The 20044-nt window shown below is 54.7% G+C and overlaps 1 protein-coding gene across 1 annotated transcript; it reads right to left on the bottom strand.

Moving 5' to 3' along the window:
- Window positions 1–831: 831 nt before the first annotated feature.
- LOC130876307 (thimet oligopeptidase) lies at window positions 832–12486 on the bottom strand. The gene is made up of 12 exons (XM_057772844.1): window positions 12309–12486; window positions 9524–9736; window positions 6742–6890; window positions 5720–5827; window positions 5033–5135; window positions 4413–4573; window positions 3563–3698; window positions 3097–3463; window positions 2678–2879; window positions 1877–2192; window positions 1540–1676; window positions 832–1332 (listed from the first exon to the last, which is right to left on the bottom strand). Exons 1-12 carry the CDS (start codon window positions 12322–12324, stop codon window positions 1177–1179), a joined length of 2064 nt encoding a protein of 687 aa, XP_057628827.1. The 5' UTR covers window positions 12325–12486; the 3' UTR covers window positions 832–1176.
- Window positions 12487–20044: the final 7558 nt, after the last annotated feature.

Genomic DNA, 20044 nt, shown 5'->3' with positions numbered 1-20044 from the left:
AACACGCAGCCCTGCACCCCATGCACTTTTCCTTTTGGGGTACATCTGCTGAGTCCACCCAGCTTGCTGTCTGCAGTACCTCATCCCCTTGGACATGCCCCACGATCTGCATCTAACCCTATCTGAAAGTGGCAGCCATCCCTTCTTTCAGTCTTTATGTGCCGTGGGGGTGAGGTGAGCTGCAGCAAGAGGAGGTTCTGGGCTGCTGGGGGCTTCCGAGTCCTGAGCTTGTCTGCAAACGTAGTGAGTGCTCTAACCAGTGAGCAACTTGTCCAGCTCTCCTTCCCCACCCCCTGCATGGAGACACGCAAGAACAGCGCCCTTGGAGGCCAGAAGAGGGCACTAAGTCCCCCCTGACCTGGGGTTATAGGTGGTCATGAGCCATCGTGTGGGTGCTGGAAATCTAACCGGGGTACCCCGCAAGAGCAGCCAGTGTTCTAACGAGGACATCCCACACAGCCGTTCACACAGTGCTTGGGATTAACTCAGGCCAGTAGGCCTGTGTGTGTGTGAGCCACCGGCTGTGTCACTGTCTGAAAAGGGTGGCTCCGTGTCTTCGGACAGCAGGGACATGTGACTAACATGGCATCTTGTGTGAACTGAGGATTGGGGTTTTAATCTCACTGGCTCCCTTTTGCCATGGCTAGTAGCTTTCCAGTTGTGTGCTCACAATCGGAGGAGGCCAGCCTGGGCTACACCAGGCCCTGTCCTTTTCTTTAAATGCAGATTTAATGGTGGCTAGAGGTTGCAATACTGCATACAGCCAGCAGGTGGCAGAGCCCTCTCCGTCTTCACCCCACCTGCCCTAGAAAGGTCCAGCCAGAAGCTGGTTGTTGAGAACAGACACAATGACCCTGAGTGACCCTGGCACTGTCCCTTAGCACCCTCAGATACCTGGACTGTAATGTGACCCAAGAATGTCACAGCTGAGCCCTGGGATGTGGCAGGCGGAGCCTGCGGCAGAGCAGCGGAGGGAGGAGCAGGCAGGGGCCCTGTGTGAAGTTTAATGGCTGCACCAGAGAACCATGTACAACACCAGGTACCGGGGAGGGGCTAGTGCAAGGAGGAGGCCACAGGGCAGCCTGAGGCCAGGCCCTGAGGACAGGGGGACCGTGAGCTGCTGAGGCCGCCCTGCCTGGGCTAGGCTAAGGCACAGGGCAGCGGGCTGGTTTGCGGTCAGCAGGCAGGCGGCTCGCTGCCTTCCACCTGCAGGCCCTTGCTCAGGAGAAAGGCATCCTGCTTAGGGTCACGGCCTAGGAACCGCTTCAGCATGGTGCTGGCATCCTCAGAGCCCCCCGGCCTCAGGATGTTGGTCCGGTAATCCATGCCGACCTGGGGGCAAAGGAGATTAGGGTCAGAGGGGGTGGGGCTGGCATTGGGGTTCCCTATGCCAAGGGGAAGCTCTGTAGGCTGAGGCTCAGTGGCTGAGCGCATGTGCAGAGGCAGACCCCAGGGGTTGCCTAGCTGGGAACTGCCTGCAGCCGGGGCCCATCCTTGGCTCCCACCACAGGTAGCCGAGGACAGTGCCCTGGGACTCACCTTGGGGCTCAGCACGCCCTCTTGTTTGAAGCGCGTGTGGAACATGTCCATGGAGTACACCTCACTCCACAGATAGCCATAGTACTGTGCGTCATAGCCGCCAGCCAGGTGGCCAAAGGTGGCTGGCATGTTGGTCCCTGGACAGACACAGTGAGGTGCAGGCTGTAGTGTCCACCCCTGGGGAAGGACAGACTGGGCAGAGACAGTGTGGGGCCTCTGGTGACATGTCCCAGATGCTCTGAGGTTGTGCAGCCCCTGGGGTGATGCCCGTGGCAGGTGCTAGGCTGTGAGCATGGGTTAAGGCCTCAGGTGGAGTCAGGCAGCCCCCTGTAGTTACCTGGTGTGGCTGGCACCCCGAGGATCTCCCGGCAGAGCCGGGCATACTCCTCAGCCGGGTCGGCGTCTGTCTGTGTGTGCAGGGCCTGGTCCACCTTGGCGAGGACAATCTGCCGCAGGTTGAAGAGGCCTGCGTTGGCCTGGCGGGACCTGATGAGCTTCTCGAGCAGCTCCTGGGGAGCCGCGCTGCCTGTCCGGTAGTGCTGAGACATGCGCATCAGCGGCTCCTTCTCCCACACCCAGTTCTCCAGCATCTGCGACGGCGCCTCCACGAAGTCACGCTCCACATGGGTCCCACTGAACATGGCGAACTCCGCCTACACAGGGCACAAGCGGGAAAAGCCTCAGCCCCTGGGCAGTCCAGCAGCTGCTGGCTCCACAGGCTCCTGCACACCAGACGCCACCAGCCACTGAGGCCAGAGACTGTGCCGCTCATGTCTTCTGGTCCCTAGACCTCACGCTAAGACTCACGAGGTCCTGGCTCCGCCCATGCCTCCAGTCCTTGCAGCCGCACACCCAAAGCCATCTCAGACATGAGGGTGGGCGCGGGACTATTGCAGGCCACCATCACACCAGACAGGGCGGGAGGGAGAGGTGGGCCAGTGACGGCACAGCAGGTAAAGGAGCAACTGTCCTCTGCCATGCGTGCACACAGCCCCCAGCCCCACAAAAGCAGCAAATGTAAAATCAACTTCCGCAGAGCGGAAGGCCAAAGGCTAGCCCGTGCCAGGAGGGGTGAATGCGCCTGTCCATGGCACTGGCCCAGCCTTGCACTGAGCCCCAGGCGCCCCACGTCACTCACCTGGGAGCAGAGCTGGTGCATGACATGGCCGAACTCATGGAAGTACGTCTCCACTTCGTCGTGCTGCAGCAGGGAAGGCGTGTCAGGGGTCGGCTTGGTGAAGTTGGCCACCATGGCCGCGATGGCCAGCTGCCGGCTACCATCCTGCCGCAGGCAGCCGGGCTGTAGGCCGAAGCAGGCCGCGTGGCCGTACTTCCCTTCCCTGATGATAAGGTGAGGTCAGGACAGAGACAAGAGACACCCAGACAGCCAGAGCTGGTATCGACATCAGTGGCTACTGATCTGTGGGGCAGGACTTCCCACAGCAGGAGCTCCACGCCGCCCCGGGCTTCCTCCTCCTCTACCCCCTTGCAGACAGCAGAGCAACAGTGACCCGGGTGCCCTGCGGGACCCGAGCGCCCTGCGGGACCCGAGCGCACCTGGGGTACAGGTCGAGGTAGAACCTGCCAATCTCCTCTCTAGAGGCAGCATCGCGCACCGAGTAGAGCTGCACGTCTTCGTGCCAGGCAGCGGCCCCCTCCTCCAGCGTGAAGATCAGTCCCAGCAGCTCCTGGTAGATGGCCAGCAGCCCACGCGTGACCACTTGCATAGGGAAGTACTCCTTCAGTAGGTTCTGGTCCACGCGGTAGCGGGTCTCCTCCACCTGGTTCATGTAATAGCGCATGTCCCACGCGTGGATGCGCCCGTCGAACGGCAGCCCCCGCTTGGTGCACTCCGCCTCCTTCAGCTCCAGGATCACTGTGCGCTCCTGCTCGCCCAGCGGCTTCAGCTTCTGCGCCAGCTCATCTGCAGGGGCACCACGGTCACCCAGAGCCCAGGAGCCACGAGAGTGTGAGTGTGTGTGTATGGGATGGGAGTCCATGGCCAAGGCAGGAAGGGCACTACCTAGGAAGGTGGCTACTGTTTGGCTGGTCTTGGCCATATTCATCTCCAGGATGTAGTCGGCATGTGTACGGAACCCCAGGAGGCTGGACTTCTGTGCCCGCAAGGACACCAGCTCCTTTAGGATGGCGCAGTTCTCCTGCAGGGACGCAGACAGCAGGCGGATCCACCTCTGCACCACCCGGACAGGACCACGGCGCAGAGACCTCTGCACCACCCGGACAGGACCACGGCGCAGAGACCTCTGCACCACCCGGACAGGACCACGGCGCAGAGACCTCTGCACCACCCGGACAGGACCACGGCGCAGAGAGAGGCGCCACAAACCTGATCGCACAGAAAGCGGACCTGCCACAGAGATGGCACAACAGACAGCGGGGACTGTGCCTGGGGAGGACGGACTGCCCGGGAGGGTGGACAGCAGGCCTGCTGGAGGCAGCACCAGCCACATACGAGAGCCCTCGGGAGTTCAGGGGTGAGGAGCCCCGAGGACGAAGGTAAAAGTCCCTCCCCAATCCACGGCCCACAGTTCACGGACAGTGCGTCTGCCGTCCACAAAAGTCAGGTGCCCACCTCAAACTGTAGCCACGGGAGGTGAGGCACCCAGGCTGCAGTCACCCTAAAGCCCACGGAAGTGACAAGTTACCTCCATTCCCTGCTCTGTCCCCCTGCAGCTCAGACCCCTCACCTGCTCAAGAGCTAAGTGCAGACGCCCACACCCACACCAGGGCTACCAGGTGTCCTCGTGACAGTGAGCGCCCGAGCACAGGGCCCCATGGGCAGCTGCAGAGGGACAGCCTGCAGCAGGGTGCCCGGGGGGGCCGTGAGTGCCGCGGCACAGCTGCAGCCCCACCTCCTTGCAGCGGCAGTTGAAGGCCTCCTCCACCAGGCGCCGTGTCTCAGGCACATGGCACTTCTTCAGCAGCGGGAAGTAATGCGGGTACTTGAGAGTGACCTTTAGCTTGCCATCTTCCGTCTTCTCCAGCGAGTTCAGAAAGTCCTCGGGAAGGCCGCCTGTGGATGCAGTGAGGATACTCAACCCTGACCCTGTGTGGGGGAGAGCTGAAGAGTGGTGGGGAACACTGGGCCACCATCTCAGGCATGTAAGATGCCGGGGAGGTGCCTGGGGACCTCAGACACCAAAGACGATGGGGGCACCAGAGAGGCAGGGGCATCACAGCCGCAGGGCGAAAGCCCAGAGACCACATGAAGGTGCTAATCCACCAAGGTTCCAGGCCTGGGCAGAGATTCACCATCCCTTATCCTGAGCTGAACCCCACTCTGTGTGGCAGGGGCTTGGGGGGCCCAGGAGAACCGTTAACAGTGCCAGGCTAGGAGGGCCCCAGCTGCCGCCCAGCTCAGGGCTCCTTCTGTGGACAGGATCTGGGCCAGCAGAACCCAGTTCTTACCTCCCAAGGATGTCCCCAGTGTCCTTGGCAGCTGTGAGGACACCCTCCCGCACAGCACACTCACCCAGCTCCTCGCGTGTGAAGGGCAGGAAGGTGGTGTCCTCATTCAGGTTCTTGTTGAAGTCGATGCACAGCAGGCTCAGCTTCTTCTTGATCTCTTTGATCTTCTGCAGAGAGCAGTGAGGGGAAGGCTGGCCTCCACCGGACCTCCAGGCCGCCCCCACACGGCAATGGGGGGAGGGGGCACCAGCCTCGCCAGACCTCCAGGCCACCCCTCCTACAACCACCAAGCAAAGGACAGGAGGCGCTGCCACGCCTCTGCCACACTCTAGGCCTCCGAGCTGTCAGCCTGCAGCCTGAGCTCTGGCCGAGGGGACGGAGCTATATCTATGTCTGCTAGAGCCAGGTCTAGGATGGGAACCAGCTCAGGGACATGCTGTCAAATGGACAGGAACAACAATCAAGGCTGCAGGCTGTGACTGTCCCCTGCTGTCAGCAAAAGGGCAGTAGGGCTCCAGAAACCCCAGCACAGCTTACTCAACAGAGACTCCCGGGACAGGTGTCGGGGACCACGTGTGGCCTACGTGGGGTCTGGATGTAAGCCACGAGACACTCCAGGCCCAGCCGAGCAGACGGGCAGGCAGCTGCCATGCGCTGTGCACAGACAGACACGCTTCCCTAGGCCAGGCCCCAGAGGACGGGGACAATGTCTGCAGGGCCTTGACTGAGTGCATTCTGGAGAGCAACCCACCTCCTGTGTGTCCTGAGGTAGGTGGAGTCCATTCCTCCGGCCCAGCTTGATCAGCCGCTCCAGGTAGCGAGCTGCCTCTGGCCGCAGGGAATCCTTGGAGACTTTCTCCTGGAAGAGCCCATCAGAAGCTCATGTCAAACCCTGGGCAACAGCCCAGGAAACACAGAGCTCGCTTCCAGCCTCCACGGGGAGAGCACACGTGAGCACACCCACACAGACAGGAAAACATACACAATCAAAAACCCAAACATCTTAAAATGAATTTAAAAAACTCCCACAATCTGATCACAAGACAGCCGGCTCCAAGGGCAAAGGAGGAGATTGTGGTCAAGCCCGAGCTCAGTCCCGGGGACACAGACGGTGGGAGAGAAGAATGCTGCGTCCCCGGGAAAGAGCCAGGCTCTCAGAGACAGAGAGGGAGGACCCTAGTTCCCAGTCAGCACAGACCACCCCATCTACCAACACAACGGAACCCCAATCTCAACCACAGGCTGCCTCAGGTGTGGCGGGAACCCGAGCCAGCACCTTCTTTTTCTTCTTTTGGTGGTGGGATGTGACCTTGGAGGACAGGCACTTCACTCACAACCGGGCCCCAGCCTCCCTCTGGAGGACTCTAGGAGGGTCCGCCCTGACCACGCCCCCAGCCCCTCATTGGGGGTTCTAGGCAGGTTTTCCCACTGTGGACAGGATCTCAGGAAGCGAAGGCTGGCTTTGAACTCGGTCTCTGCCCACTGAGTGCTGGGGTGAGAAGCATGTGCCATAACATCGTGTTGTATCCCATGTGGCCATGGCTAGCCTGGAGCACATGCTGCCCCAGCCTGCCAATGCTGCAGTGACAACCCAGGGTCACACACCGGGCCCTGCCTCACATTTACGGCTGTGTGATGGTTGTAAGTCCTTCACCGACACCCTCGACCACAGCAAAGGCCTCAGCACGCCGGGACTCGTGTGCACAGGCTGCCACGGGCAGTGGCGAGTCGTACACCAGTGAAGAGCCAGCACCCCCGCTGCCCCCCACATACCTGCAGCCACACGACCCTCTGGTACACGTCCTGCCTCATGCTCATCTCCACATCGAACTCCGAGAGCCTCTTGTCAGCCTCTGTGCTGGCTGTGCGGATGTCCTTGGACGGGGACACGTGCTGGGGGAAGTCCAGAATGTTCCTCTGTACTGAGAGTGAGATATGGGGACAGGATGAGAGGCCAGCCAGGCTGAGGCACTGGAGACAGAGGGAGTGCAGTCACCCGCGGCCTCGGGACAATGGTTCCGTGGCTTACCCACTCACGGGGCTGGTGCTTCTGCCTGCCATCCCAGTACCACAGAGCTGAGGCAGGAGCATGCCTGAATCTGGAGCCAGTGTGGGGTCACACACGCTTGCCCTGTGACACAGTCCTCTGCCCAGGCGTGAAGCCAAGAGGAACAAGAGCACAGGTCTATCAGGTCTTGTGCACGCGCCACTGCAGGACCCACAACAAAGGGAGGGAAACCCCACAAGCCCGCTCACATGCCGGAGTGAGCCTGACACTCCAGGGCGCTGGACTCCACAACAAGAAACATCCCAAGACAAAGTGGATGTGTGTGCGGGACGGGAAAGGGACAGCATTCTGGCGAAAGGAGGAGGGTCATTCCAGGCGGTGATGGCCCTGTATGCGTAGGTCATGCAGAGTCCTAGTTCGCAATGATTGACACCAGCCAGGGCAGGAGGGCCTGGTCCCTCGAGTACTTTAGCTGCCCATGGACTAAGCGACTGGAGCCCCGGCACATGCGCAGGGGTGGGAAGGGTCTGGAGGACCAAGAGGCCTAAGAGGGGAGGACAAAGGACATGACCTCCACGCAGAGTTCAAGGGACAGCCCAGACACACTTGTTTCTCTCTTGGTCCTTTGTTCTTGAACAAGGTCTTGCTACAGCCCAGGTGAGGCCTGAACTTGTGGTATTCCTCCTGCCTCAGCATGCCGAGAGCCACCACACTGGGCGGAAGGAAGATGCGCTGGACAGGCCAGCAGGGATATCAAAGAGTGCCTGGTACAGCAACGCCAGACCAAGGGAAGGGGTGCCAAGGGGCACCACTGCGTGTGATTCCCACCTGACCAGAGGAAGACACGACTTGATGCATGACGGGAAACTGAGGCTAGGGTCACCGGTGCAGGTGAGGGAGAGGAAGCCAGCTGCATCTAAGGGGTAGGTAAGGCCAGAGCCAGCTGGGGGAGCCGCAGGAAGCTGGTGGCAGGCCCATCTGGACCACACCTGGATGCAGGAGGAAGAGCCCTGCTGGATCTTAGGCAGAGGCCTCCGTGGCCTGAACATGCCTTTCCTGCCCATTTCCACATGGGGGGACCAGGACACGGTGGCCCTCGGATCCTGGGTCTGCCAAACAGGAACACCGAGCATCATGTTAGAGACAAAGAGTAGAGGCGGGGTGCCACGTGGGGACATGAAAAGGGGTGCTGTGAGCAGCCCAAATGCGCACCGACGGTGAGGGCTCAGCTCTGAGGGGCCTCTGTTGTCTGAGACGTGAAAACCTCCATGTGGATGACCATAAACCCCCAGCATCAGGAATGCTGCTTAGTGACAGAAAACAAAAGCAGACGCCCCACTGAGAATGTGCAGGTTTGCTCTAGGACACACTGAGGCAGGAGGATAACCAGGACTTAGAACAGTCTGGGAGGCATGGAGAAGTCGACTCAAAATAAAACAAGGGCCAGTGAGCTAGGAAAGCGAATAATGTGTCTGTCACCAGGTCCGACAACCTGGGAAAGATCCAGACCACGAGAAGAGGAGTGGATGAATGCAAGCCGTACCACACACACACACACACACACGAGCACTGGCACAGCTGTGCTACACACACACACACACACACGGACACACAGAGGAGCACTGGCACAGCTGTGCTACACACACAGACACAGAGGAGCACTGGCACAGCTGTGCTACACACACACACACACAGGAGCACGGACACAGCTGTGCCACACACACACACACACACACACACACGGACACGGACACACACTAGCCATCCATGCATGCAGGGGCTGAGGCAGGAGGACCGCAAATTTGAGGACACACTGGCTACATTGTAAGACGCTGTCTCAGGAAAGGAAACAAAGAAACAGGCAGGCGACTCAGCAGTCAGTGCAGCCGCTGCTCCTGCAGAGAACCCAGATTTGATTCCCAGCATCCACATGGTGGCTCACAACTGTGACTCTAGCTCCAGGGCACCCATGCCCCCCTCTGGTCTCAGTGGGTACCGCTTGTGCACACGCGCGCACACACAGGCAATATCCATAAACAAAAAATAAAAATATTTTTGTTGTGTATTTTTTTCTGCTTCTGTTTATTAGGGTCTTTCTATGTAGACCAGACTGTTGCAGATTTTAGACTAGGTAGACCAGGCTAGCCTCAAACTCAGAGATTCACCTGAGTCTGACTCCTAAATGCTGGGATTAAAGGGTGTGTGCTACAAAGCCCAGCCTAAAAATAAACAAATTTTTTTTTTTTTTTTTTTTTTTTTTGATTTTCGAGACAGGGTTTCTCCGTAGCTTTTGGTTCCTGTCCTGGAACTAGCTCTTGTAGACCAGGCTGGCCTCGAACTCACAGAAATCCGCCTGCCTCTGCCTCCCGAGTGCTGGGATTAAAGGCGTGCGCCACCACCGCCCGGCTAAACAAATTTTAGAAGAAAGAAAACAAACTTAGATGAGGCCTGCTTGGCAGCTCAGGCAGGACTTGACCCACCTGTCTACCTGTCACGCCCGCCCTGTGGCAGGCCACCCCATTGCCTCCCACTCGTCACCGAGCTCACCCGTGTAGGTCACCTCCACATCAGCCAGGGCCTTCAGTGTGCTCTCATAGGACACCTCCTCGAAGTCCTGGGCACCCACACGGTCATACACACACTTGGTTTGCTCAATGAGCTCCTTGGTCAGGGCCTGGATCTGCTGCGCACTCAGGTCCCAGCGCAGATAATTCACCTTGGAGCACGGGGACACCGCGTCCACGACGTCCCTCGCACAGGCTGCAGGAAAGAGAAGAGGGGGACGACTGGTCAGCGGGGTCATAAGCAAGAGGCCCAGGGGCTTGTGGGAAGCACTAAGTCTCTAGCCAGAAGAGCTAGCCCACCTTCCTCCTCCCTGCAGGGAGCATGTGCAGACCAAGGACAGAACCCTGGTCCAAACCTTCATGTGTGGAGGGATACTGTGTGCAGGGGCTTTACCCTAGCCACGCTCCCAGCCCCTCATTGGGGATTTTAGGTGAGGTTCCACCCCGACCACGCCCCCAGCCTCTCACTGGGATTCTAGGTAGGGGTTCTACTGCTGAGGCAAATGTCCTGGAAATGTAAGCACACAGGTTCTGGCCAGCTGCACCCTCTCAAGGTCTGGAGAGGTCAGCCCTGAGGGGTCCCCTGTTCACGCGATGGTTGCGCCACACTGTCATCTAGCAGCCAGTCATTCTGGATTAGGTGTGGCCCTCTACACCCCCCAGTGTTGCCAAGATATAATTAAGGCCATTCCTGCCCACATCAGGCCTCACCGACAAACGAAGGTGTGGAAGTGGGGCTGGCAGGCGGCACTGGGATGACCAGGAGGGGAAGGGCTCAATGGCAGGTGCTGTGCCGGAACAGGGCAGTGGACACCAGTTGCTGCCAGCACCCACCAACCCGACAGCCCCAACATTTGTTCAATCGTGAGGACGTGAGGCAGCTGGGCAGGGCCACAGCGCTCTGTGTCCTGTGATAATTCATCTGTAATTCAGGACCACGTAAAACAAAGGTGGGCTGGCTCTCAAGAGATGGGGTGGGAAGGCACAAGCAAGGAGCCGGCCCACCAGAACGGCGTTTTCACAAGGTAGACCGCGTTCCTGTTCTCAGCGCTCAAGAGGCTGAGGCGAGACGGTTCAATGTTTGAGGCTCAAAGAGAGACCATAGCACAGCCAAGCTTCTCACAAATAAAAACAGAATTAGGGACAGGAGCTATGGCGGGTTAGAGCACTTGCCTGGTGTGCAGTGGGGCACAACTGCCATCCCATACTTGGGAAGCTGAGGCAGGAGGACAAAGAGTTGGGGTCATCCACAGCTGCATATCAAGTGTGAGGTCAGCCTGGGGTACAGAGACCCTGTCTCAAAATCCAAAACCATGGATGGGTATAGGGGTGCACACCTTTAACCCCAGCTACACAGAGAAACCCTGTCTCTTTTTCCTTGCCTCCCCCCCAAGACAGGGTTTCTCTGTAGCATTGGAGTCTGTTTTGGAATTTGCTCTGTAGACCAGACTGAGCTCAAATTCACAGCGATCCACCTGTCTCCGCCTCCTGAGTGCCGGAATTCAAGGCGCATGCCGCCATTGTGAGAAACACTGCCTCAAAAGCAAAAATAAGTATGGTGGGCAGCTACTGAGGAAAATACTGATATCAACCCCTCCTCCACACGCCTATGCAGGCACACAGAAGCAAAGGGCTTTAGGGGTGGGGGCGGGGCCAGCTGTGAGAGCGGAGAGAGCCCTAAAATTCTGGAGAAGCTAGGATTTCAACATCTTTCTGTAAGCATCTGGATTACTGCCTTCTAGGTCACCTCTAATTATTCCTGTTACCGCGATCACAACTGGGGGACTATGTGCAGATACTGGAACGCAAAGGAGCTGCCACACACCCGGGCCACAAGTCACACAGCGCCGTTTCCCACTGCTGCTAGGCGGGTTAGCCAGGACGTGGCACTCACGGCTGACCGCATCCCCGGCCCTCCGGACTGTTTAAGATGGTCTTGCCAAGTTGCCCCGGCTAGTCTTGCAATCCACACCGGCTGGACCGGTCCGTTTTCTGGATTAAGCAAATCCAGGGGACACCCAGATGGAAGCAGCTGAAGGCACCTGTGGCCAACCCCGAGGACCCCAGACTCACGAGGTGGAAAGAGAGCAACGACTCACCACGCGAACAGACTAAATAATGCTTTTTAAAAAAAAAAAAAAAAAAAAAAAAAACTTTTTGCGCTGTCTACACCTGTCACTGGAATCCCTGCCCCCATCCTGGCCTGGCGGCTCCTCCTCAGAGCCTAGGAGAGAAAGATGAGTCTCCCGATGGGCCTGCACACGCACCCTCGTGCCCTGCGCTAAGAGGCTTGGGTAGGAGAAGAGCTCAGAGGTGAAGGGTGCGTGCGTGCCGCTCTTCAGAGGACCCGAGTTCGGGTCCCAGCACCACTGAAAGGCCACTGCGTGGGTGCCGCACACACGTGCACGTACCCACACATAGACACATAATCACACATAAAAAATCCTTAAAAGAAAAAGGACCTAATTGGAGGAGGTCCCCTGACATCGCTAGATGCTAGACGCCCACGGCCCTGGCACCCGGGTTCCCACGCCACCGTCTCCACGCAGCCCTCCAGAAAGCACGGCAGCTCCCCTCGCTCTAGTTAGAGCGCAGGGAGCGAGCACGAGGAAAGTTGTTTTAATCTTTTTAAATCCTGTCTGCCAAGCGGATAAAGTCACGGGAAGTGGGGTCATTCATTTTGCAGATGAGGGGGTCGGGGACTCCACGGGCTCTACCCGCGGGGGGAGGTGTGCGGACCCGGGATCGGGACGAGGGGCGGCCGGTACCTGCGGGGGGCTTCATGGCGGCGTGCTGCGCGCGCACAGCCCTGCTCCGGTGCTCAGCTCAGACGCCCGGTCTCCTCGGGAGCTCCCGGCCTCTGCCCGCCGCCTCGCCGCTGCTCCCGTACCAAGGCGCCCGCCGCCCGCGCGCTCGGGGCACGCTGGGAAAGCGCCTGAGCGCCGGGAGGCGGGCGTCGGGAGCGCGCATGCGCGCGGCTCTGCGCACGAACATCACCACTGAGGCCGTGATTGGCTGTCAAAGGCTGGTGGGCGGGGCCGCAAAGCTGCCGGGATGCTGTTTCTATGGAAACCTAACACCACCCTCTTCTGTTCCGATGTGGCCCCGTGCAGACCCTGTGCATTTGCCCTTGCCCTGTTCATTTTAGTTCTTTCCGTTCTTCGGTTCGTGCAGCCCAGGCTAGCTTCACCCTCGCCACGTAGCCGTGGATGACCTTGAACTCCAGATCCTTCTGCTTTTTCTTTTCCTGAGCTGAGTGTGATGGCACACACACGCAGTTCTAGTGCTAGCTAAGTAGAAGCGGCCCAAACTGGAACATGCAAGGGTAGCCTGAGCTACATACCCTGTCTGGAAAAAAAAAAACAATAAAACTTAAATGAATCATCTCTAGTGTCTTTTCACAGTGCTGTGATAAAGCAGGGGCTGGGGAGCTGGCTTGGGGGTAAGAGCAGTGACATCGAGAGGACTTTAGATCCCAGAACCCACAGAGCTCACAGTTCCAGGGGACATGATGTTCTCTCTGTTCTCTGCAGGCACTGCGTGTGCGTGGAACACATACACACAACCATAAATACACCCTTTAAACAGTAGATTAGAGAGGCGGAGGCAGGCAGATCTCTGTGAGTTCAAGGCCAGGCTGGTCTACAGAGCGAGTTCTAGGACAGCCAGGGCTACACAGAGAGACTCTGACTTGGAAAACCTAAATAAATAAATAAATAAATAAATAAATAAATAAATACACAAACACAGCTTAAGGGAGACCGTTTTTAGCTCCCAGATCGCGGCACAGCTTCCCTGGGGAAATCAAGGGTGCGGGAGCCTGAAGCATGTGCACGCCTAGAAATGGCGAGGCCTGCGAGCTTTTAATCTGCGCGCTTTCTCCTTTTTTTTTTCTTATTTTTTTATTTTTTTGGTTTTTCGAGACAGGGTTACTCTGTGGTTTTGGAGCCTGTTCTGGAACTAGCTCTTGTAGACCAGGCTGGTCTCGAACTCACAGAGATCCGCCTGCCTCTGCCTCCCGAGTGCTGGGATTAAAGGCGTGTGCCACCACCGCCCAGCTCGCTTTCTCCATTTTGCACAGTTCACAATTCCCACCCAGGGAACGAACTGCTCAGAGTCCTCCTCAATGGCTTAATAATGAATCTAATCCTCCCAGGAGGACACAGGAGCCATCTCCCTAGGGGTTCGAGATCCAATCAGCTTGATGGGTCACACTGATCGTCATGCTTACTTACCTACAGAAAATACCAGCCTGGGGCGTGGTGGGTGGATCTGCAGGCCCCAGCACCCACAAAGGGCAACAGGAGGGGGGTTATATAGTGGAACTCTGGAGGAAATGCCGAGGTTAGACCAACAGGATCTGGCTTTTGTTTTTTTTTTGTTTTTTTTTTTTTTTTTGATTTTTGAGACAGGGTTTCTCCGTAGCTTTTGGTTCCTGTCCTGGAACTAGCTCTTCTAGACCAGGCTGGCCTCAAACTCACCAGGATCTGGCTTTAAGCTGGAGATTTTTGTCTCAATTCTATTATTTCATGTGTATGGTGTTGTGCCTGGGTATTTCTGTACACTGCATGCAAGTCCTTGCAGAACAGAACTGTTACAGACAGGTGTGAGCTGCCGTGTGGGTGCTGGGAATTGAACCCAGGACCTCTGGAAGAACAGTCAGTGCTCTCAACCTCTGAACCATCTCTCCTGAGAGATTTTTGACTCAATATGCAAAATAGAGAGCAACCTCAGCCTCGGGCTGCCGTGAGCATGTTAAACATGCTTCAACACACAAAACACACACACGACCCATGGACCGATGCGGGACCTGCTGATGGGGGGAGCAGGAAGGGCATCGAAAGCAGCAAAAGGACTTGTGGGAGTCAGTCCTCTGCCCCCAGCATGTGGTTTGGGGAACGGATCTAGGGTCTGTGGGGTTGGTGGCAAGTGTTTTTGGTTTTGTTTTGTTTTTTTCAGAATGAGGTTGGATATTTATTTAGTGGGTTACGGAGGGGTAAGGGAGAAGAGAAGAACAGAGAGAGAGAGAGAGAGAGAGAGAGAGAGAGAGAGAGAGAGAGAGAGAAGAGGAGGGGAGAGAAAAGGGAGAGACAGAAGCTGCCTCTTTGAGAGGGAGACGGAAAAGGAAGGAACTCAGGCTGCAAGCAGGAAGGAAGAGTGGCAAGTGTTTTTAACCGTCCCAGTTAAGACCCCTTGGCAGCCCTGCTGTGAGTGTGCACGCCCCAGGGTGACTGTGTGTGTGCATGCTCATGTGCATTTGTGGATCTGGTGTTTTGTCTGCCACACCATCTACATGCAGTACTCACAGCAGTCAGAAGAGGGCGTCTGGAACTGGGATGAACAAAGAGCTGTGAGCTGCCTTCTGGGTGCTGTGACTTGAACAGAGGTCCTTTGGAAGAGTAGCCAGTGTGCTTAACCACTGAACCATCTCTCCAGTCCTGCCCTGCTGGTTTTTTTCTTTCTTTGTTTGTTTGTCTTTGGTTTTGGGCTTTTTGTTTGTTTGTTTTGTTGTCTTTGAGACAGGGTCTCAATAGCCCAGGCTGACCTGGAATTTGCTATGAGGATAGGCTTTAATGCCTGACCCTCCTGCCTCCATCCCCTCCTGCCTCCATCCCCTCCTGCCTCCATCCCCAGAGTGTTCATGGCAGGAATGCACTTATGCATCTAGTTTCTGCACTCCTGGGAATGAAACCCAGTGCTTCATGCACATGCTTGCCCAGGGTTCTATCCACTGCCCCCTAGTCAGCAACTTCAACACTGGAGAGGTCTCATCATAGTTTTATCTGTGTGTATATGTGTGTGTGTGTGTGCACGAGTGTGTATGTGTGCATGTGTGTGTGCATGTATGTGTGTGTATGCATGTGTGTATGTGCATGCGTTCGACTGTGTATGTGCCTATATGTGTGAATGTTTGTGTATGTGTGTATATGCATGTGTGTATGTGTTTATGTATGTGTGTGCGTGTGTATGTGCATGTGTGCATGTGTGTATATATGTATGTGTGCATGTGCGTTTGTGTGAACGTGTGTGTGTGTATATGCGTATGTGTGTATATGTTTATGTATGTGTGAATGTGGCATTCGACACATCATTTCATTCAGTAGCCCTGGCTTAATGATCATCTTGCCTCAGTTTTCCCCAGTGCACATATAGGCCACAATTTGGGACTTCTTTTCCCCCATAGCTTGAGAATTTTCGTCCTAGATTGTATTCTCAGATTCTGTTCCCTGCACCTTGGGTGTTTCATTTATTTTTTTTCCTTTCAGATTTTTCCATTTGTTAGCTGTGAAGAGTCAGAGATGCTATCACCACACCGTCCCGGTCTGCAGTCCCAGGACATGGCTACAGATCACACAGAGATTTATGAATTGGACGTGGGAGCTGGGTGTGACGAGGTTACAGGATACACGCCATCATGAGGTGGATATGACGCCATCCATGTCACATCCAGTGTGCAGAAAGAGACAACTGCAGGCTGCCCCCCTGCTCCTCTCTTTTAGTGCTCACATCACCCCCACCTAGGGAATGTTGTCACCCACAGTGCCAGCCCCCAGATCATGAAATGGGGACTTACTATTCGTTATGGAGTCTCAGCCTCATCTCAGATCTGTCTCACCAGCTCTCAGTCTTACTTTAACCCATTTCTGTCCGTCTATTTTTTGCCTCGGGGCTTTTTGCCTTTCGTTCTGTGTGTCCCACTCCCTGCCTGGCTAGCCCCAAGCGGTTCCCTCTCTTTTTTCCTCCTCTTGTTCTCTCTGGCTTCAGTTTCCTCCTCCTTCTAATTCTCTCTGCCTGCTAGCGCCACGTGAACAGCTATTGGCTGTTCAGCTTTTTATTAGACCAGTCAGCTGCCCTAGGCAGGCAGCACATCTCTACATAATTTAAAAAAATGCAACACATCTTTAAAAAGATGCAGTGTAAACGGATACAACACATTGTTGCCCAGTTAAAGTGATATTCCACAACACACAGAGGGTTGGGTCTTCTCAGACAGTTCTCCACAGACAGACCCACAAGCCCTCATGATCTCTACACGATCCATGTAGCCTCTTGCTAAGTGATTTTAAGTTGTCTCAAGTTGACAGTGAAAACAAATCTGATGGGGGAAAGCAGAAGCCACAGGGCTGCACAGGGGTTTAGGTAAGTTTGTATACTTTCCCTGTAATTCCAGTTTCTGGTAGGAAAAAAACCTTAAACAGTTGGTAACTGCCAGGGAAGTTTCTGCTAAAGACGGCTTCAGCTTTTCTTCCCTTTTCTCAATTCCTCAAAGATACCTGGCTTTTCTATCCTGTCTACCACACATTTCTGCAGGACCCACAGGAAAATGACTGCTGAACTTGCCAAAACAAGATGGGACAGTCCTTCAAGGTTCCTACTTCATTGAAGACTCTGCCAGACATTCTGCATGACATAGAAGAAATGGACTGACAAAGCCGGGCGGTGGTGGCGCACGCCTTTAATCCCAGCAGTCGGGAGGCAGAGGCAGGCGATCTCTGTGAGTTCGAGACCAGCCTGGTCTACAAGAGCTAGTTCCAGGACAGGCTCCAAAGCCACAGAGAAACCCTGTCTCGAAAAACCAAAAGAAAAAAAAAAAAAAAAAAGAAATGGACTGACAAACCAAAAAAAAAAAAAAAGAGATAAATTAGATATGAAACTTTAGACTCACAAAGATAGGATAAATGACAGAGTATTTTCTTTAATTTTGCCAAATACAAATATACTAAATATTGTAATTGTAATTCATGCTTGATAGCTGTTTTACTATATGTAATTGTACCATGTTAAAGTTAATACCTTCCTTTTTGATTAGGCAGAACAATGGAAAGGGAAAATGATGTAGGATAACCTTTTGTATGCTGTGAATATATATATTGGTTTTTTGAGACAGGGTTTCTCTGTGGCTTTGGAGCCTGTCTTGGAACTAGCTCTTGTAGACCAGGCTGGCCTCGAACTCACAGAGATCTGCCTGCCTCTGCCTCCTGAGTGCTGGGATTAAAGGTGTGCGCCACCACCGCCCGGCTGCTGTGAATATTTTTAATAATAAAGAAGCTGCTTTAAAAAAAGAAAAAGCTGGGCTGGAGAGATGGCTCAGCGGTTAAGAGCATTGCCTGCTCTTCCAAGGGTCTTGAGTTCAATTCCCAGCAACCACATGGTGGCTCACAACCATCTGTAATGAGGTCTGGTGCCCTCTTCTGGCCTTCAGGCATACACACAGAAAGAATATTGTATACATAATAAATAAATAAAAATTAAAAAAAAAAAAAAAGAAAGAAAAAGCTACTTTGGCCTACAGCAGGGCAGAAAATACCTAGGAGGGAAAGTGGAACTGAATACAGGGAGAAAGACGGCAGAGTCAGGGAGACACCAGCAGCCACCAGGGAAGCAAGATGTGAGGTAACAAGCCACATACCTCATGGTAAAATAAAGAATGATAGAAAAGGGTTACTTAAGTTGTAAGAGCTAGTTATTAATAAGCCTGAGCTAATAGAGCTAATAGACCGAATGGTTTATAACTAATATTAAGCCTCAAAGTTATTCAGGAACTGGCAGACAGGAGAGAAACTTCCAGAACACTCAGTTTGGTAATTATAACCACACTATATTGAGAGTGGCGTGTGTGTATATAGGGGGAATGGCAGAAGTCTGACATCTCAGTACTTGGAGGCTGATGAAGGGGGATTGCCATACATTTTTATTTTCCAAGACAGGATTTCTCTGTTTAGATCAAGCTGTCCTGGAACTCAGAGATCTGCCTGCCTGTCTCCTGCATGCTGGGATTAAAGACGTGATCGTCGTTATCGCCCACAGAGACTGTGATGGTGTGAGGCTAGCCTGAGCACACAGTGAAACAAAAATAGAGGCGATAGCTCAAGAGTTAAGAGTACGTATAGCAAGTTAGGCGTTGTGGTGCCCGCCTTTAATCCCTGAATTTGGGAGACAGAGGCAGTCAGGATCTCAGAGTTTAATGAGACCCTGTCTTGAAAACACTAAAAAATAAATGAATAAATAAAGTGTATGCAGCTCTTCAAGAGGATCCGAGCAGCTCACAGCTCCCGCTTTGGTTTCAGTGCAGAGACGCTGCATGCACTTCCATGCACACGCCCAGCCAAAGACATACACATCTGGGCCAGGGCTTCACCCGAGCCGGGCATCCACATATCGAAGGAGTCTACAATGTTTGGGTGGAAAGTTCCATTACAAGTCCCGCCCCCAGTTGCCTCAGTCCAGACTCCACCTCCAAGGAAACCAGCTAAATGGTGGCCCCTCCTCAGAGAAGCTCAAGACCACTCCGGGTATTTAGGTATTTAAAGTGCCCCCAGAGAATGAACAGGTGGTCTCCGCGGGCTTCCTTCCCATCTCCTTCCCTGGCTGGGCTGCAAGGCCACCCTGAGTGCTGTCATCCAGTAAACCTGGGCCTTTTCTAATTCTGTTTGATTCGGTCTGATTTGGATTAATGTGTCGGTGGAGAGATTTATTGGGACATAAAACTTTTCAATACATAAAATTAAAAGTTAAAGGCAAATCTTTAAAAAGGGACCATGTATAAAATAAGAGTGGCCAAGGGGGCTGGAGAGAAGGCTCAGCGGTTAAGAGCACCGGCTGCTCTTCCAGAGGTCCTGAGTTCAATTTCCAGCAACCACATGGTGGCTCATGACCATCTACAACGGGATCTGATGCCCTCTTCTGACACGCAGGTGTACATGCGGAGTACTCATACATAAAATTAAATAAAGTTTAAAAAAATTTAAAAATATATATAGCGGGGCTGGAGAGATGGCTCAGCAGTTAAGAGCATTGCCTCCTATTCCAAAGGTCCTGAGTTCAATTCCCAGCAACCACTTGGTGGCTCACAACCATCTGTAATGGGGTCTGGTGCCCTCTTATGGCCTGCAGACATACATGCAGACAGAATATTGTATACATGATAAATAAATAAAAGTTTAAATATATATATATGTAGTGGCCAAAATAGATTGGTTAGTGGTCAAGCGCACTTGTGGGTCTTTCACAGAAAGCGGTTGTGCCTGTGTGCCAGCACTTCCGAGGAGGTTCAGTTAAAGACTCTCATTTAAATAAAAAACCAAGTGGTGGCGCACTCGGGGGGCAGAGGCAGGCGGATCTGCGGGGTCTACAGAGCGAGTCCCAGGATATGCTCCAAAGCTGCAGACAAAACAGCCTAGCGGCTCCGGTAGCAGGAATTCAGAGCCGCGACGCGGGGCGCTGTGCCACGTGACCGGCCCGGACCACGTGTCCGCCTCGGCTCCGCCGGTCCGCCGCCGCCCCGTCAAGCCCCGCGCCAGGTCCATCCTGTCTGTCAGACTGACTTCCGGCCTTCGTGACGCCTCCGAGGTCAGATTTTTCCAACAACCCGGTTGTACCCGCCTCCGTGTGACATCACTTCCGTCTCGTACCCTAGACGGCACTCAGGCGCACGCGCAGAACGCCGATCGCGGAGCAATGGATTCCTCTTGCGCAGGCGTCATGGGCCTGAGGGCGGGGCCTG

Source organism: Chionomys nivalis, chromosome 6 (assembly GCF_950005125.1).
Source record: "Chionomys nivalis chromosome 6, mChiNiv1.1, whole genome shotgun sequence".
NCBI lineage: Eukaryota > Metazoa > Chordata > Mammalia > Rodentia > Cricetidae > Chionomys > Chionomys nivalis.
The sequence above is the reverse complement of the archived record's forward strand: the minus strand, read 5'-3'. Positions and strand labels throughout refer to the sequence as shown.